General features: G+C 41.7%; 1 protein-coding gene across 1 annotated transcript in view; it reads left to right on the forward strand.

The window, feature by feature from the left end:
- Positions 1–820: 820 nt before the first annotated feature.
- CDK19 (cyclin dependent kinase 19) overlaps positions 821–19,786 on the forward strand; it is a 121,069-nt gene continuing 102,103 nt past the window's right edge. The window contains exons 1-2 of the mRNA XM_035321388.1: positions 821–1,094; positions 17,982–18,057. Coding sequence (XP_035177279.1) covers positions 967–1,094; positions 17,982–18,057 — 204 coding nt within the window. The 5' untranslated portion in view covers positions 821–966. The remainder of the gene's footprint in view (positions 1,095–17,981; positions 18,058–19,786) is intronic.

Consider the following 19,786-nt stretch of genomic DNA (forward strand, 5'->3'; position numbering starts at 1 on the left):
AAGGGCTAATTGACTGAAATGTGATTTATACACGTGAACCTGTAGGTAGCATCACCTTTGCCCCCAAATCTCTCTGGCTGGTAACTGAAGCTTTTTGTCAGGATCCCCGACCACCACACCTCATGGCAAAGAGGGGGTCACTGTGTGATCCCTGTGAGCCCCTCCCCGCGCCCCTTGCTCTAACACCGAGCCCGCTCCGATCCCCTCAGTGCGCCCCGCGCGGCCCAACTGCCGTAACGGCCCCAACGGCCGCCCCCCCCCCCCCCCCGCCCCGCCCCCCAGGCCCCGGCTGCGGGCGCGAAGCCTTTCCCCGAGGCCAGGCAGCGGGGGCGGGGCCGGGCCGACCAATCAGGAGCCTGTATCCAGCAGGGAGGCGGGGCTAAACCTTGAGTGGCAGCCGGCGGGGTAAACAAGCGGCCGCGCTACCCGGCGCCGTCCCGGCGGGAGGCCTCGGGCTCGGCAGCGCTCCCCTCGCTCCTGCCCCCGCCCCGCAGCGCCGGCAGCTCGGCGGGCTCCCCGACACGCTCAGCCCGGCTCCGGGGAGCGCAGTGCGCCGACGCCGCCCGCCCGCCCGGCCGTGGGAGGGGAGGCGAGGCGAGGCGAGGCGAGGCGAGGCGTAGCGAAGGGAGGCGGCGCGGGGCATGCTGGGAGTTGTAGTCCCGCCCCTTTAAAATCCCGCCCGCAGCCGCCGGGGCCGGCACGAGCCGCCGCACTACGACTCCCGGCACCCCCCGCGCCGCGCCGCCGGGAGCCGAGTTGAAGCGGGCGGCGGCGGCGCGCGGCCCCCCCCCCCCCCCCCCGCCGCAGAGCCCCGAACCAAAACAAAAACAAACCGCCCCCCCCACACACTCCCCTCACCCCGCACCCCCACGAAATGGCGGCGGCCGGAGGGGGCTCCGCCGGCCGGGGGTGCTGATCCGGCCCCCCCCCTTCCCCCCCCCACGCCGCCCTGCCCATGGGCGAGACATGGACTACGAGTTCAAGTCGAAGCTGGCGGCCGAGCGCGAGCGGGTGGAGGACCTCTTCGAGTACGAGGGCTGCAAAGTGGGCAGGGGCACCTACGGGCACGTCTACAAGGCCCGCCGCAAGGACGGGTAAGGGCCGCGCCGGGAACCGCCAACCGCCGCCGGGTTCCCTCACGCCTTCCCCCTTCATCCTCCTCCTCCTGCGGCCCCCGAAGTTTGCGGGGTGCCCGGCTTCCCCGCACGGCCCCCCCCCGGCTGCCGCCCCCCTTCCCGCAGGTGCTGCGGGGGCTCCCGGCCATGTGCTGGGCGGCCGGGGGCAGCCCCGGGCTCGGGGTGCGGCTCCCCGGCACCGCCGGGTCCTTGGGAGCGGTGCTGAGGCCTCGGAAAGGCACCCGTGCAGGTGCAGGGGCTGGCAGTGACCCTTCTCCTCCACAAGAGCCGTTGAGCGCTTCCCCTCCGTTGCGGTGACATAGGCCGTGTCTGTAGAAGTGTGCCAACCGTGCTGTGTAAAGATTTACAAAACATGCTTACAAATCTCACACGATACCCTTCAGGCAGAAAGCTGAAGAGCCTTCCACTCTAGGCAACTGAAACTTTGAAAGAGAAAACCCCTCAATATGAAAAAAAAAAAAAAAAACCTTTTCTGTTTGTTTTACAAAGTTCTGGAAGTGATTGATGGAATGCTGCCTTAACTTAACAGAAAAACCCAGATATTCTTCTTTTTCTTTTTTGTAGGAGTAAATTATGTTCATGTGTGTCTCGACTTTAAGCCCTCAGTTAAGAAGAAGCAGTGTCAAAGAGATCAGTAACTGAAAGTTAGCATGCCAGCTCAGGTGGAGGACTGAACGCTGAGAACGGAGCTCTGGTTCTGACTGTAACTGGCTCTGCAACCTAAAAAAAATAATTACGCATAACAAACTCTAAAAAGAAACTTTAAAGCCTTTCTGGGCATTACAGGTGCCCCCAAGTTCTCCTGATAATGTTGGATTTCGTACTCTTGGTTTTTAATTTTAAGTTATTTATTCACATGTGAACATATTACATATATAAAAGTTATATGAGAAGAAGCAGTAGTAAAAAATACCCAAAATGCTGATAAAATATTTGCTGCTGCTCTCTGATGCAGTAATGCTAAAATTACTGTTTGTAAGAAAAACGTAAAATAATTGGAACTTTGAGTTTACTCTATGACAAAAAAAAAAAAAAAAGAAGTTTGATGTCTGTCTGTAACTTATCTGCTTCATTTCCTTCAGTAGTAATGGAACGTTGTTGCAGGGATTGCATGGATGCTGTGAAGCACCATGAAGAACGTGTCTGCAAAATCCATAAATAATAGTATTAGAAATACAAATGGGTAATAAACCAAAAGTAAACATGGCAAAAAGATAGATTATCTCCAGCTCTGAATGATTAGCTAAGAGAGACCTTGAGCTGTAAGCAGGCCTGCTGGTAAAAGGAAGTGAAAAGTTTCAGTAGGCAGTCAATTTGACTGAAATGTGATATAATGTGCCACAAATGCAACTGTACTTTGTAGTCAGAGGTTTTACTTCATGAAGCATGGAAACTGGGTTGTTACCCCCTTTTTTACAGCATCAGTAAGTTCGCTCTCAATTGCTGTTGTGTGATGTTAGGACCTATGGTGAAAGGGAGATGTGACATTAGAAAAATGTAGAGAACGACCTAAATAATTAAGATGAGGTGATTTCTTTACAAAATAAAACTACCTAACACATCTCTTTGCAGCAGAACATATTTACCATTAGTTCTTAAACTTAAGGGTTTCTTAATGACAGAGAGAAACTCTTTCCAGTGCTAGCAACAACAGAAACCCAGCAGTGATGCATATTTATAGTGTGCTGATCACTGGGGGATTTTGAGGCACATGTAAAGGGATTCTTCTTTGCTTGATCATAGATTGTTTCAGTATTTCAAGTTTGTGAAGCATTCTTGTATCAACTGAAAAGGTCCTGGCTACTTGCTTTGCATAGTCAATTTGCAGTCTCAGGGGGCTGAGAGCAATAAGAACCATGTAGCTCTGCAGGAATTCCACTGAGATCTTGTCACTTCATGTTTCAAAAACTTGGCATATAAACTTTGTGAAATAGTAAAATGTGTTTATATGGAGCTTGGCAAGCTGTTGGATAAAATGCTTGCTTAGAAAAAAAAGTGGTTGCATTGCTTAGATCTCAGTGAATGGCCTGGGCATAAAAGCAGTTTTTAAATGAAGTAACAATGTAGTTGGCTTTTTCAGCCTAGAATGCAGTATCAGTGGGCATGTTTCTAGTGAGCCGATTGATTCCTGTGAAGGTTAAGTTATAAAAGACTTTTTTTTTAATAGGCAGTCAGGTTTGAACAATGTTGGTCTGACATTTGCATGTACTGAATGAGCGTATTTTTTTAAGATGTCGAGCACCTGTAGCTTCTATTTACTTTAGAAGTGTTTGTGTGGTCTGGCAAGGTCTGGAGTATTACCTTTGCTATGTATTTAGCTAAATTAGGCACTTGGGTTTGCAAAACTTACAGTAATATCTCTGTAGTCCAGTTGGGCTAGAAAACAAGTCTCTATATAAGCTGTCCCATGGTTTGTTTCAGAATTCACTGGAGGGGGAATAGTGAGTGATACACGGATAAACCTTGTGATGGGAATTCAGCTGCCAACGTTAAGTGCTTAGCACTTCATGTAGCTGGAAAATCTGTTGTTATTTTTCTGTGTGCGTATTGCCTTAAATACGTCATGCTGATTCCTGCTAATGCTTCTTTGGACACTGGTTCGTATTTGTCCAGTAAAACAAATAATGCAATATTTTCAGTCAGGGCTAGGAAAGTATGATTAGTTTCACGTCTTACCTCTACCCGTTACATTCCTTGCTGGAACTTTGGTCACGGTTTCAGCCAGTGTGTTTTGTTGTTTGACTTCATGTACCTCTATCAGATGGGAGGCAATTTTTGGGATGAAGTGTGGGTTAGAATTCCTGTTTTTTTGTTGTATGTGTCTGAATTATTTCCCTTTACCCTTTGGGAAAGATCAGTCTAAGTTCAGGCCAGTGCAGAGTATTTCTGTTCCTTGATCTGAATTCTCACCTGCAGGAGGATGTTTGCACAAGCCAGCAAGCTGAAAAGGTACCGTTGCTGACTACTCAGGAACACGCCGGGAATAATGGGATTCAGGATCCAAGTGGAAAACAGTCCGCTCTGTTCTTAGTTCTGCAGTAGCAGATGTAACACTTGTAAAAGCCAAAGCTGGTCCTGAGTGCTCCATGTGAATAAAACCTTTCTAGTACTGCTGCTCCTGCTTACCTTTAAGCAAACAACGGAGCTGTTGGCTTTCACTCACGCTGTGGCTGCGTTATTGTTCTTTTGCTCACTACCTGGGTTTGGGCAACAGAGCTGTTACTAAAATACAGTTAGGAATGATATATTTTTTTTCCTAAATAATGCATATAATATTTTTAATCCTCGTGTTTCAAAATATCTTTTAAAAAGCATGTAAGTGGAGGGAATGATGGCAATGACCATCCTGCCATTTAATACTTGGCAAGTGTAAATATTTTGGCACTGCCCCATGCTCTGCTGCAGTAATAAAATCACTCTTGATTAATACAGTGTACTGCTGAATGAAGAGCATTGATTTATGTGCTGATAGAGTAATATACTTTTTAAAAGGAAGTCACTATTTGTAAGTTGTCAGATTGTACTGTTATTAATATACTGAAGTTTCAAATGAGAATTGGTATAAAACAGGCTCCACCTTAACTGCCAAGTACAGAATCCACTTTTGGAAACTGGGGAACAGTGACACCGATTCAAAATCATCATTGTAAATTACAGGCATAGGAGGGGGGAAATGAATAAATTCACCCTTCCTCCCCCATTTTTGAGGGTTGTAGACTTGTAACTAAAGGGGAGCCTGTTCTCTTCTGTGTGATGTTGGTGTGTAGAAGCATGAACGTAAAGTTTTTAAAGCTGATCTGAAGTACTTACAGCATCTAAGTCTGCCCAAGGTCAGGTGAACTTCAGGGAAAGGGCATGGGAAGAGAAAGGAAGGGGAAGTCGGTAGCCAGAGCAAGAGCATAGCAAGAGTGTATGTAGCCAATCAATCAAACCTAGGAATGCTGGTTTTGGTGCCAGCCAAGGAACCTTCGTTTTCATTTATTTATTTATATGATGAATCTTATTTGCTTGAAGCAGAAGTGAAAAATACTGATAAAGAGAGAAGAGGAACGCTGCAAGGCACAGCCGCCTTGGAAAAGCAGCCTTTCTCCTGCTGCGACTCACTGTGGCATCAGCGAACGGAGTTGCATTGTTCAGAGGTTGCCTCTGGTCACACTTAAGGCTGAGATCACTGCGGTGGCAGAAAACATCAATGCAAACCAGGCAGAGGCAGTCTGTTCATTCTGTTAAATCAATATCAGTATAGCAATAATTTGTGTACAGTTCTGCCCATATTGCTATTCTTCAGCATTTAAATTGCTGAAGTAATAGAGCACAACTGTGTCAGGAAATGAAACTCGCACCTGAGTTGACTAAATGCTACAAATGAGCAGTGCTGGGGGTAAAAATCACAGGGGACCGGGAGCTCAGATACTGCCGTTACATCTACTGTTGAGAGAGGCAGCTCCTTGATGTGGCAAGTGTTATACTCTCCTGGATGTGAAACGGGAGAGTTATGTACCAGTGCAAGTAAGTGCTTGTAAGATGTTTGAAAGCCTGTGATGTGTTATTTACTTAATTTTCAGTATCTTTGCTTGACATTGTCTTGAACTTATGTGAGTTGAATGGTCAGTGGTGGTTGCTGTTCTTACAGTCCTGTGGCAGGCTCAGTCACAGGAATATTGACCAAAGTCAGAAAGTGATGGATCCTGAACACTTACCTTTCTCTGCAGCAACATCTCTACCTGGGATGATATGTGAGGAGCAGTGTTTTGCTCCTTACTTTCATCATTTTTACCCCCCCTTGACGAAACTTGCCATCTTGGGGAAGATAGAATGGCTAAAGGTGTTCATGCCTTGCTATGATCTCTCCTAGCTAAGGAAGCCTAAATACGAGGCTTACATGCAAATCCTGACAACGCTTTATAGCAGCAAGTGCTGTTAACATATATGAGAAGAAAGAGAATTAAAACAAACCTGTCTAACTAGTTGTCTGCAATGCCTTCTCCCCTGAAGTAGGAAGAGCTCATTAGTATTTCATAATTGAGCCACGCTGAGAGCTGGTAGTCCAGCTACACTGGTGGCTCTGCTTCCTGCCCAGGAGGACAGTGTGAGTGGTGATGAGCAATTCTTAGTGCTTCCCACAGGCTCTCGCATATGGCCTCTCCCATAGCGATTTTGTCCTTTTGCTGCCCTGAGCACAGAGATGAGCTGTGTGGCCCATGGCCTGTCAGAATGCAAACAGCATTCATCTGGTGTTTCATTTTCTGCTAGGGCAAGTGCAGAGGCTTTGGGGCGGTGGTAGGAGATTGAGGAAGAAAGGAGATGATGAGTGTGGGTGATGAGAAGCAGAAGAGGTTGGGTTTGAGAGAGAAGCAGATGAAGATTTTTGCCACGCAGAGGAGGACTCATGCATAAGGTAGCCCAGAATAAGCTATGAAGGAAAGTCTCTCAAGATTTAGTTTTTTTTCTTTTTTTTCCTTTTTTTTTTTTTTTTTTTTTGGAAGAAGTTTTCTGTTACAGGGAGAAGACGGTTAAGAGTTTTCTAATAACACTACAGGAAAAGACAGTGAGAGCAGAGGAGGGAGAAGAGATTGCTTTTGGCACCCCACTTGGTAAAAATGTGCAAATCAAGATGGAAAAGGGGCTAAATATTTGTCATGTGAACTAACTCACATGGAAATTTAACATGTAGGTGTATTTCTGGGTCATCCTATCTAATCCGTTGTGTTGTAGGTAGAGTTGTTTTTCATAAGCTTACTTTCAAGATTATCACTTCACGCATGATATAAAAAAAACAAACAAGTTGCTGAAATTCAGAATGCTTCATGTTTGGTTGCATGTGTAATGAGAATTTCTGTGAGCCTAACCAAATTTCATTAGAGACCCATTTAGTGATGTAACATTTTCCTATACCTTTTGAAAATACCTCCTGAAAGAGCATTTGCCTCTCCTGTGGCCTTAATCAAACTTGTGACTTGTAGAGATGCTGTCTGACACAAATCTTTATCCTCTCTTTTAAACTCACAGGTTCTATGCTGCAAAATAAGTTTATATTTGCATATGTGTACTGCTGCTTGAAGTGTAGTTCAGGATATCATACAGTCCATGTGTATGATACAGGAAAGGAACTTCACAAGTGATTTTCAGCTCTTACATTTGACTTTGAAAGATATGTTGTTTCTTGAGCTTGTTGCATTTTCTTTAGTTTCTTTTGCAAAGTATCAGAACTTAAAAAAAGATTTGTTTCAATAACTGTGTTTGCCTGAAGGAATGCTGAAGCTGGTCCAGGGCAACTGCTTTTGGATTAAATTGCCTAGCTCAGCATGTCACTTTAGGAAATGAAGAACAATTTCTACTTGTATAGCAGAGACAAAACCTTTACTGTTTTGGCTTGACTCATAATCGAATGTATCTAAATAATTTAGGTTTATAAAAGACCTCCCTGCTCTGGGGACTTTGTTTATATAGATCACTTCACTATGAGATACATGACTGACAGATAAAAATGCTAGTTGTGAGGGTATTAGAAATAACGACTCTTCTGAGCTTCAGTTATCTCAATAGATTTGAGAAGAAATAAACTACAGAAAAGGAAACCTTTTAAATCAAAATTAGTTGTTCTTAACAAAATCCTGCGATAGCCTTTAATCAATGGATACTTCTGGATCTGAATTTTTCATTAATGTTTCCTTAGGCTTTTCTGTGGGAGTGCAAGTCTTTGGTTTAGCAGTATTTCCTTAGAGGACTTATGGAATAGTAGTGTATCCGATAAGGATGAAAGGAGTGTTGTTGAGGTTGTGTAAACTGATCTTTGCAAAATGGGTGTCTTATTTTATGTTTTTGTTTTTGAATTGTAAAGTAGAAGTATCTTTTCTTACTGTGAGGAAGATTGATGGAACAGGTTACTGGAACAGGTGATCTCTGAAGGACATTGTTTCTGTTTAGTTCTGTCTTTTTTGGGATTAGCAGCTTTTTAATGAATATTTTAGGTTGAGGCTTTTGCATAACTTCTTGTTTCTCCCTCAGCTGTCACTTGTTTTCCACAAAGTTTATGGATTTTACCAGTTCTAGGGTCATGCATTGTGTAGATGAAGCCACACAGAGGTCAAGCTTTTCAATAGGCAAAGCAGCACACACAACGAGCTATAGCTGCTAGGAGTGTTAGATTTCTCACAGGTAGGGGATCTGGTGTAAATAAGAGCACAGGTATGAATTGTGGACAGCCTTAGACAATATGGATTTAAACATATGTTCTCATAAACTGGACCTCGTGTGCGGTAAGGTTATTTTGTCGATTGCCATTCCCTGCTGACTGAAGTGGAAGACGCTATTGATTTCTTTATACAGTCAAGTGAAAATAAATGTTATAGGCAGTTGTTTGGGAGGCAGAAGCTAGATCTTCCAGCAAGGAAACGACATCCAGAGGTGAAGTGGGACACTGCTGTTTTGAAGCAATATATCTGGTTTCCTCATGCATTAATTGCAGAAAGAGTCACTTGTCTCTGGCCAGAAAAGGTTTTCTGCCTGTTCTGTCCCCACTTTCTTTCCCTGCCCTTACTGGAGTACTCAGAGCACCCGGATTGGTAGCGCTGGGACTGCTCCGACCACAAATGCCCTTGACTATCCTGTGGCTTTGCTATCTCAGAGGGCCCCTGTGCCTAAAGAGATTTGATGATACAAAGGCTGCTCATGCGTGAAGTTCTGGCAGCGCCAGATAAGCTGTTTGACTCCAAAGCAGATTGTTGTAGAAGAGGAGCCTCTTGTCTCATGGTTCATGAATTCTGCAAATTCAAAGGCATTTAGAGAAAATTCTCACCAGTATTCATGCTTAGCCATGTTGAACCTCATCCAATTGGTCTCTGCCCATTGACCCATCCTGTCCAGGTCCCTCTGCAGGGCCTTCCTACCCTCTGGCAGATCGATACTTCCCCCCAGCTTGGTGTTGTCTGCATGCTTACTGAGGGTGCACTCAATTCCCTCATCCAAATCATCAATAAAGATACTAAAGAGCATGGGCCCCAACACTGACGTCTGAGGAACGCCACTCATGACCCGTCACCAGCTGGACTTAACTCTGTTCACTGCCACTCTCTGGACCTGGCCATCCAGCCAGTTTTTAACCCCAAAGAGTGTATGCCCAGGCTTGAAGTTCAAAGGAAGCAGTACCTGACTGGGGTTTCCTGGGAACAGATAATTGCTGACTCAAGACTTTGTTAATTACTGGGAAGTAGCAGGATGCTCTTAGTGGCTGGAATAAGACATTTGTAGCTGTGTGGAGTTCCAATTTCCCCCTTGCTTCAGCCTCAGGCAAAATGGAGATGCTTCATGAGCACTGGGTCTTGCTTCTTACTAATGATTTGGACTGCGGGTTTTGAATGTAAAGGCTAGTTAATGAACTAAGTTAGTTAATGAACTAAGAATTACATTCGCTTTGTGTGAACTTCTGTGTAGCTTTAGTAAAGAGAGTTGAAGATTTCACATGTTCAATCTGTTGAGCTGAAACGTCTGAGAAAAAGAGCAGAAGTGTGACAGATCTCTGATAGTCTGTGCTTTCTACATGCTTTAGGGGAGGCACTTACTGTGTCGTGAACCAGGAAAGGAAAACTAAATAAGTGCAGTTTTTAGGCTGTTGTTTAAGTCTTACATTGTGTCAATAATTTCTTCCTGCTGTAGGTGAAACTAATGCATCGTTTTAATTTAGAAAAAAAAATTTACTTTGTTTCAAACTGAGGTTCTTGCTGAAGAAACTTAAAACAAATGCAGGCTTCTTAGTGTTTGTTTTAATGGCAATTCCCCACCTATCCAAGCTGCAGTATTTAACGTGATATGCACTACAGAGAAAGAGATGTGGTGTGTAGTGAGCTGAGCTGTGTATTTACAGTATGCTTTTACACTGAGGTTTTAGGACTTTTAAAATTACTGAAAAACAGATGGCTAACGTTATTGACATTTGTGGTTAGTCACAAACATGCTCCTTAAAATTGATTTTATTAAACAAAAGGCAAATTCGTTTTTGGCATAGTCTAAAGGACCCTGTATTTGTGTCCTTGATGCATAATTCACTGATAAATAAAAGCTTGTTTTCTCCTTATTTCAGTGCTTTTTAAATTTTTTTCTTCTTGCTGCTGCTGCTTATTTCAAGTTAACAAATCCTCAAATATGGACCCTTAAAATCCAACAAATAAGCAGTAGCCTTTCCAGAAAAGAGGTATTTCCTAAATCTGTTCATTAGCTGTAACCGAACCTGTAAATAAGATCAGGTACAGCTCTATCCCCTGCTTTAATACAACAAATGCTGAAAGAAGTTACCTGGAGCGACAGAATAACTTTACAACTTTGCAGGTTTAATGTGAACACTTGGGTTTTTACATTTATAAACAAGCTGTCGAGTCTGCTTATGCCAATCTGTTATAAAATAAACCTACTCACATGAACTTGATGGTTCTCAACCACTCACTGGAGCCAGTCTAGTTCAAGCAGTGGCACAAGCCCTGTAGCTGGTTGAGGTCTCTGGGTCTTCTCCAGTGGCTATGGAGTGGCAGTGGCTCAAGTTGTGTTTCCTTTCCTTATAAGATGTTTTATTATGTAAAGGCTTAGCTATGGCTGATATGATTTCCAGTTGTCTGTTGTTAGAGAGATCTTGAACATCTGTCAGTGGCTGTGAAAGTGTCTCTGTTGTTAACAGTTAGACGGTATTTGTGCTATAAAGGTTTGCTTTTAATTTTCTGAATTGGGAACCGCTGGAAAAAGGAAGCGGATCTGGTTAGGTCAAGTCTAATGGTGCTGGAACAGTCTTCTTATGTTAATGTTAAGAGACCTCTATTCCCCACTACCAGTCTGAACAAATTAATAAGGGGGAGTATTTTTTTTAAAGACATATGGAATGTTAACAGTGTTCAGATTCACTCTTTTGTCTTTTTTAATCAGCTGTCTTCTCATACATAAAGAGTGTCTATCATAGGTGTTGTGAAGATCACTTAGCTTTTGATAGTTACTTCATGTATTGTGTGAGGTTCTGTGGAAGGACAGAGTGTAAGGGTGTCATGTTTAGAAGCAAGTGCCCCAGCATCCCTTTAAGAACTTGCCTACTTCTTTAATGCACAGATCTCCTTCTGAGTTAATTGGCTGGTTTGCAGAGGAATAAATAGACAGAAGAGCAGCCATACCAATAGTGGTTTTTAAAGGTACACCCGAGGATATTCTATAGATAACAGAACAAAATCAGGGTATAGTTCAGCTTCTAATAGGATAGTGTGATAACACTGAGTGTCTATTCATAGCCTGATGCCAGTGGTACTTGTAACATGAGCTCTTTTACATTGCTGGGATGCGTCAGATTTTCCAGCAGGCTAAGCTCTGTGAGATTGTTCTCCCGTGTGTTTCTTATAATGCATGTAATGAAAGTCTTTTTTATTTTTTTATTATTATTTTTAAGGCTAAGTGTTGTAAGCAGTCGCTCCATGTTTGAACATCTCTTGCAATGTCTTTACTTAGCCGTGTAGTTGCAGAGGAGATGCAAACTCGACTTTCAAGGATTTTTTTTTTCCCCTGCCCCTTCAAGATTCATGCTACTGAGATGCTTCAGTATATATTGGGGTGACAATATATACTAGCTAGTATATATTATTTAAGCTAGGCAAATCTTTATTGCTTGCTTCTCAACTCCAAGATTTTTGATCTGGTGTTCCAACAATTACATGCAAAAGGCACTTAGTACGCTAGTAAAAACTGAGAAGCAGCATTTGATCAAAATTTGATCTAAGCCATAGCAGACTTCTGTTGAAAAATGTTCATTAGTATAATGATGCTAATACTACTGAGACATTAACTACTGTTTCAGAGGTAGAAATAGTTTCTCTAATTCTAGGGGGCACAATAGCGTATTTTCTGTTGCAACCATTTTTGGTCTTGATTTTAGTGAAGTCTGCATATCATTTTCCATTTCACTGATAGCAACTTGTTATTCCTAGTGTCACAGTGTTTTATGAAAGGCTTTGAAGAATGTTCCTACTGCCATCTTCTGAAGGTAGAAAATTCAGGACTTGTTCAACACCACACTCCAATCACTGGCATGTGGTTTTAGAGAGTATATCCTGGAAGGGAGGAACCTCACTGTCTTCTAGGCAGCGTGGATGGCACCAGTAGAGGAGTCTATGTGGTAGTCATGCCTGCAAGCTGGGTGTCAGGACTGTAAAGTGGTGCTGGGCTTGTGTAGCTGCTGCCTGCTAGGGAAATTGGCTTTCCACCCGGCTGTGAAGAGGAAAAGCCAGGCCGAGGTTCAAGCGCAAAGGGATGCGTGTTTGCTGTATCCGTATGAGTGGTCCTTTCCTGTGTCCTACACATCTGTCCTTTTTTCCTGTGCCCAACGCACTTGTCCTCCTGGAAGGATCAGAACACATTTTCCAGTCAATTCTGGACCTTTTCACTTTTACTGCTGCTAATATCTTCTTAAAGGGCTGTGGCCACGTGCTCTGTATCCGCGAGCAGCTTGTGCCCGTTAGCCAGTGCCGAATGGGATCCCTTTAGTGGCTTTGATCCTGGAAAGCTTCGTGAGCCAGATACCACAGAGGGATTTTTCACTTAATTTCTAGGTACTCTTCAGTGTCATTTTTTTTGCCATCACTTAGGGGAAAAAAAGTTTGTAAGTCTTGTTGGGGATCGCTGGCTGACTGCTGAACTTCTTGCCGAGTGGCACAATTAAACAGAATGATTAGAGCGTAACTAGCTTCTCTATGGGAATGTGGTGCTCCTGCAGTACTCTGCTTCAAGGACACTGGGCTGTGTAGTGTTCCCGGTCTTTGCCCTACAAAGGCACAATTATGTGTGCCACAAAAATGTGGTAATTGCTTACAAGGGTGACTTGTTTTCTGTCAGTGTTTTCTAGCTAGGTCTTGGAATGTTTATTGTGTACTGTATTTGTTTAAGGCATTGCATACTTTATTTTCTATTTTCAATGCTCTGCTCTTAATTAAGAAAATTAGGATATGGTATAATGTTAATATCTGTATTAACTGGTGTAATAGTCACAGTTGTAGCTTAAGTGTGATTATAGGCTTCCAGGCCAGTTCTTTGATGTGGCTAATTAATTATGGACTTGGTATGTTAAATATTTTTTTGAATTCAACAGGGACCATCGTTAGAAGTTTAAAAATTTGAATAATATGGATAAAACAATAGTTTGAACCATGTGCTATTTTCAGATCCTCCATTTTTTTCCTTATGGTCTTGGACAAGTTGTTTCTAGTCTTCTGTTGGCTTGTTTCTTGTTGTAAGTCATCTGAACTGTGCACTTCTAAAGTGAATTTTTAAGTGAATTTTTTAAAGCATGTGGAAAAGGAAGAGTGAAAGTGTTACCCAGGAGGTAACATATTTTTTATTTTCTGCGTTGAATGCTGTAATTGGATGTAGAGCCAGCTGAGTACATTTTTGTGGGGGAAAGAACAGAATTTTCCTTTGCACTGTACAAATTAAAATGTTAACATTAATCTTAAGGACTTAAAGAATGGGATCTTTATTGGCGACGGAGGAAAGCTTAAGCTGAAAGACAAAGTTGCAGCCATACACCGGTAAGGGTTTTTCTCATAGAGGGATGTTCTGAACTGTTGCTGGTAGGTTTTGAGGGAGCCTTGTGCTTGGTGATGTGGAATACGCAGTCAGGAAGTTCTGAGGAGTAACTCATCATCAGTCTCTTTTTTTCTTTTTTGTAAAAAGTTATTTCCTGTTAAAGTAGTAAGAATTGTAATGCTTCTGAGCCTAGAAGCACCGTTCATCTTAATTTCTACCCCCTAGTTTTGGATAAGGGAAGTGAGAGCTTGGAGAGAAGCCACTCTGTAAGTCACATTCCTCTGCATCCGTTTTGAAAAGTTTGAATAAAAAAAAATCAACTTGCAGCCTCTTAAAGGACAGACTTCCTTTCCATTTGCATTTTGCTGTGTTTTCCCTCAGACCTGAGAGCACATTGCCACCTTTGTGCTGGGGTGGCCGTTTAATTGAACTCTCTCGGTCCAGCTGTGCCATGTACCTGTCTCCCCTGCCCTCAGGCACAAATGGGCAGAGCAGGACCTCCTGGCACGTTGGCTGGCTTCTAAGACGCTGGTAGTGTGGACCCCAGGGCAGTATCTTCTCACAGGGACCTCGCTTCTGCTTGGCTGCCCCCATTGTGGTGCCTTCTGCTTCTTCCCAGACCTGTGGAGCTCATTGTTCTGCTTTGTTTTCTAAACTGGATCCTGCTTGCTACACTCGCAAATGAAAAATGCACTGATGAAGGATCTGTCAGAGAAGAAGTTTATGAAAATGAAAACTGTATTGTTCCATACGAGTTCTTGAAATGTTTCAGGTTCATTGGAGCTTCTCTGTGTATTCAACATTAAGTAGAAATAATTCCCTCTGCCCACAGTGTTTCTTAAGAGCACAGGTCTCTAGGGAGTTGAACAGTATGCTTGCATATCACTGCATGTTACATTATTTATGGAACTTTTACAGCAGAGAAATAGCTAATAACGTACCTATTTTTTCTTTGGCCATTTAAGACCATTTTATTGAGTAAACAACAGAATTGTGTACTTCATCAAATTGCATTGACTGACTCAGTGTCGATGATTTAAATATATTCCTTTCTCAAATTATCTTGAGGTTACTCTTAAATGAGAAATATTGTTAAAGTACCAGTTGGTGGAGATCTTTTGGAAAGTGCTTTAAGCAGCCATTATGTTTGCTTAATAAGAACCTTTAACTTTGGAAACATATTCATATAACCTTGCTGCTCTGCCAAAACTAGTAAGTGATATTGATGTACTTAAAGGAGGCTATGGTTTGAAATTGTTGGTAAAATACAAACAGATGTTTTGTGAGACCTAGAATATGGTGTTTTTGGAGTTCTTTGTACTTGATCCCCATTTATTTTAGATAAGTGTTTAAATTATGCGTGTTTTTACTCACTTTGCACAAAACCCAGTGTCCTAGAAGCACGTTGTTTGCTGCTTAGTGATACTGTTTTTGTATCTCACACACTGTAAAGTCTTATGGTGATGTTTTTTTTTAAGCATCTTTCATCATTTCACATTTGTATCTTAAAATCCTACGTAGAGCGGTTGGTGTTAGATGATGACAGACTTGCAGTGGTGTTAAGCAATGCTGTGGAATACAGCATGTGCCAAACAGCTTACCCGTTTTCTGCAGTGTCCTTCAGTCTGCCCAAGCCTGGGTAGCCGAATGTAATGCTTGCCTCGCAGAGCTAGTTCAGTGCAGTTGTATCCGTGTGGTGGTGTGCCTGTTTAAGGAGATGTGCTGAAGGAAGGGAGCACTTCACTTTTGTAGTGACGGTTTTGTACTGGGACTTCAGCTGCTAAGTACAGGATCATTCTGTTTCATGTAGTGTGAGCATGACTGTAGTTCAAAACCTGTGAGCAACTTTAAATGTCTGGAGCTGGTTTTGGTTCTGCAGACAACACAATTTTGTCTTCATAGTTTCAGTCCGTGATCTGAATAATGAAGTTAATACTTCACACTTCATGTAAATCTCTATCTGCATAGGTAGAACCCTGTATGAGAGGGGATGAGCATTTATTATTCACTTTTAAAAATATAATGAAATTTAAGCAATTTCTAAAAGATAAAATATGAACTTAGTACCTGTAAAGGCACACATTTCTTGGTTCCGTATCTGTCTTCATCCAAGTTCTTGTAAATGACTAATTCACGAAAATAAAGGGCTGCTCTATGGGGAGCAATGATGAAATCAGATTTATCATGTCAGTAGATCCTGGTGAGGAGTTGTGCTTAGGAAGGAGGGTCCTTCATTTCTGAAATTATTCCTGAAAGGGTCCTTAGTGAGCAGCTCTAACGGATTAGCTTTGTTAATGCGGTGTGTGGCCTAATCTTAGTAGTGGTAACTTCTGAAACTTTTTTTCTCCTCCGTGCAGAATCTGAAGTAATATGCTCAAAACACTGTGATATAAAGCATTTAATTTATTTAGCATAAAGGAACAAAAGCTTGTTTTAGAAGGGGAAGGTCTAATCTTGCCATATTTGTTTGTCATATGTGTTGTTAAGATTTGCATCTGTGTCCGAATAAGTGAATATTTCTGGTGTATTTGCAAGGCACTGTGTAAGCTGCTGTCCTTTGTATTTCTCCACAGAAGATCAGTGCAGAATGAGAAGGTATTTCTTCCTTTTGGCAGTTCTAGAATCATTTAGGTCACCTTAAAGTAACACATGGCTTTCTTTTCAGCTGCAGAAGGACCTTTTTGTTACTCAAGACCTATCAGTAGAGAGAGGCCTGTTGGAGCCTGTGGCCTAACATGATTAGTCTTGCTTGCTCTGGGAGCACTGTTGCATCAAATCCCAAACACAATGAAACGCCCAGCTTGAAATAAAGCAGATGGTAACTCCATTACAACTGATTTTTCTCTGTTTTTAATTTGGAGGGAATATCTTTTCAAACATAGCAAATGATTTCCAAAGATTTCACGTAGGTTCTTGTTTGAGAGAGGAGTAACAACTGTTTTTGAGCTAAGGTGAAATAACAGAGCCTAGGTTTTCCAGTTGGAACGGCTGCTGGCTGACTCATCTTCAGAGGTGGATTTACTTTTTGCAAAACTTGCAGTGCACTGCCTTAATTTGTAGTTAGAATAAGACTGGAATTTTTCTTGCTGAATTTTCATGTCAAAAAATGTAGTGTGAAACAGGTAAAATGGGAGCTAACCACAATCTTAGCTATAGATATGTTTTGTGGACTTAATTGCTACTGAAGGTTATTGATAAAAACGATAATCTGGAGTTACTAACATGTGTAGGTGGTTTTAATTTCTGGTCAGTCCCACCCCTTCCCCATATCATTCTGCTCATACCGAGTTTAAGAGATGGGGTTTCTGGAGGAGGCTGGAGATGGGCAGGAACTGGACTTGGAGGTGGAAGCAAGACAAGCTGAAACCAGGGCAGCAAAATGAAATGGTGTTGGACCAGAAAAGGAGGAAACTTGAGATGCTGTAGGGAATTTGGATGGGGGATTGTGGGCTACTGAGTGGTCCAGAAGTTGTAATTGGTGGGCCCACATAGGCGTGTCAGCACTGAGGGTAATGCTACTTATCAACACCCATCGCTTCCAGCTAAATCCTCCCCAACCTCACCGTGGGCATTAAGGTGGTTATGTTGTGTCACAAGGGCTTTGAGGTACTCCTCATGTTCTTGTTCTGGTTGTCTTCCCTGACAGCCAGAAATTACTTCCAGCTATGTTTATTTAAAAGGATAACACCGTGTTCAGGCAGAGCAGTTGCACGTACGATGTAGGGGTCTGTAGTTACGAGTGCTTGACAGGAGTCCTGTACTTGTGGCTGGCAAACACAGACTTGCCCAGTGAAATTCATGTTCTTTCAATGTATAATTACTTATGAAATGCTGTTATGTTTTAAATTAAAAGTCAATTGACACTGGCTCATAAAATCAAGTAAGATCCTTGTAGTTTCTAGGTACTTCCAGGGGAGTCTTCCAGGCATGGGATGCGACTGTGCTGCTTTTTCATGATAAGCAGTATTTGAAAATCTCGGAAAAAAAATAGCAAAATACCACCAAAATACCCTATAGATGTATTTGCCATTAACAGTATGGTTTAGAGAGAAGTGGAAATACGTTAACAAAGTTTATTTACACAAAAGTTTTTGTTTGTATTTTTTTGAAGTCTCTGTTAAAAAGGAAACCTGCTTTTAATATCTAAGTGTAATTTATACATAAAAAACAGATAGGCTTTTCAGTTTCTTGATCCAGACCAAATCAAAATAAATCATTATACTTGTATTGATTTGTGTAGTATAAATCAGAGCTAAAAACATTCCCCTCTCTCTTTCTTTCTCTCTTTTTTTTGTACAGAAAAGATGAAAAGGAGTATGCACTGAAGCAAATTGAAGGTACAGGGATATCCATGTCGGCCTGTAGAGAGATTGCAGTAAGTGCGCATAAATGAAAGTATTTCTTACTGACATTATTATTCAACAGATATTTTCTTTTTTCTACTCCAGATAACAGAAAGGTTATGTAAATGTTTTCCTTGAAGTATGCAAGCATGAAAGTTACTCAAACATGCGCTTTTCATAAAATGCTTTGTAAATATTACAGTTTTTTTGGGGGTGTGGAAAGAGTTGTTCCTGCTAGGTTAATGGTAATGCCTCTTTCTGGGTATTGTTTTGTTTTACATGCTTTTATGTGTTGAGAGGGAAATAAATGAGAGTCTTTTAATGAAGATTTATTTTAAACCCAGATGTTTTTAAAATAACTTGAAAGAAAAAGATTCTGAAAGATTACAACTGTCATTACCAGTCAGCTTGCTAACAGTGTATTTTATTTCAGACTAATGGTAGCTTACTCGTTTGATACCTGATGGCAGTTTGTTCCCCTCATTCTCTATGTGCTTTGCTAAGTACAGAGAACTTTCATAGCAAAATAAAAACAGCTTTAATTGTGTTTTTATTGCATGTATCTTAAGAGGAAAAAATGGATTCACTTCTGAGCACAGTAGCTTCCATGCATATATATATGTGTGTGTGTATATGTGTGTATTTATATATAGATATTTCAAGTCCTTTCAAGGTGGTAAGAATCAGGTATTTTTATATGATGAGATAATTTAAATCTATTTAAATCTTGAAATGCTTATTCTATGACTTAAAATGTACATTATTGTCAAAGTGCTGAGTCACTTAGTAAAATTTTGTAATGCAAGAATTCCTTGCATTGCAAAATAAGTACATTTTCTTGATTAAGTATTTACCTTGTTTGAATGCTGTCACTATGCTGAGGGCTGTTGAAATGTAACACAAGATTTGTGCCCAAAGCATTTTATGATCTAGTAGTGTTGCATAGTGATCCAGTATTCAGGTGTGCAATGCATTGTGAAGCATTAGGGACTCGTGATGTTCATGAACTGAACAGAACACTGTGTTGTGTTTAGCATAGTGCATGTGGCAGTGCTTCATCAAGAGACTTTAGCAGATAATAGTGCTATCTTTTCAAAGTGCTTGTCACTAGAAGGTCAAGGTCACTCCTGGATTTGAGAGGTGGCTCCGTTGCTGTCAGTTAATTTATAGAGTCTATTCAGTCACCTTTTTGGTAATATTTCTGCCTTTGGAGGGAACAAGAAGTCCTTTAACATTTAGACTAGATCATATTTTTTTTATTTTAAAGTCTGTTTTGACAGCAGTGGAGTATTTTCCAGTTTCTTTGTCTCCATAGTAGTATAATTTAAAACAGACAAACTAAATCACAGAATGGTTTGGGTTGGAAAGGATTTAAAGATCAACTAATTTCAACCTCCTGCCATGGGCAGGGACACCTCCCACGAGGCAGGTTGCTCAAAGCCACATCCAGCCTGGTCTCAAGACAAGGGTCAATGTATGGAATATAGCCCAAAGGAGGCTTTTCTGTTGTCATGATATGGAGATAGTTCTGTCATACTTGGATGCAACATCTTGAGGGAATACTGTCAAATTATTTTGTCCTCTGACAGTACATCAGCAGTTCATTCTGGATTTTTTAGATTGATTGTGTTTTGTACAAAAAGCTCAATAAAACCTGGGAGATATCATAAGTACTCCTTAAATCATTTAAATCTTCTGATAGTTCCTCCTTTAATTTTTCCATGGATTCTTTTTTACTCTTGTCTAAATTTCAGAGTAAAA

The sequence above is a fragment of the Oxyura jamaicensis genome, chromosome 3, assembly GCF_011077185.1.
Source record: "Oxyura jamaicensis isolate SHBP4307 breed ruddy duck chromosome 3, BPBGC_Ojam_1.0, whole genome shotgun sequence".
NCBI lineage: Eukaryota > Metazoa > Chordata > Aves > Anseriformes > Anatidae > Oxyura > Oxyura jamaicensis.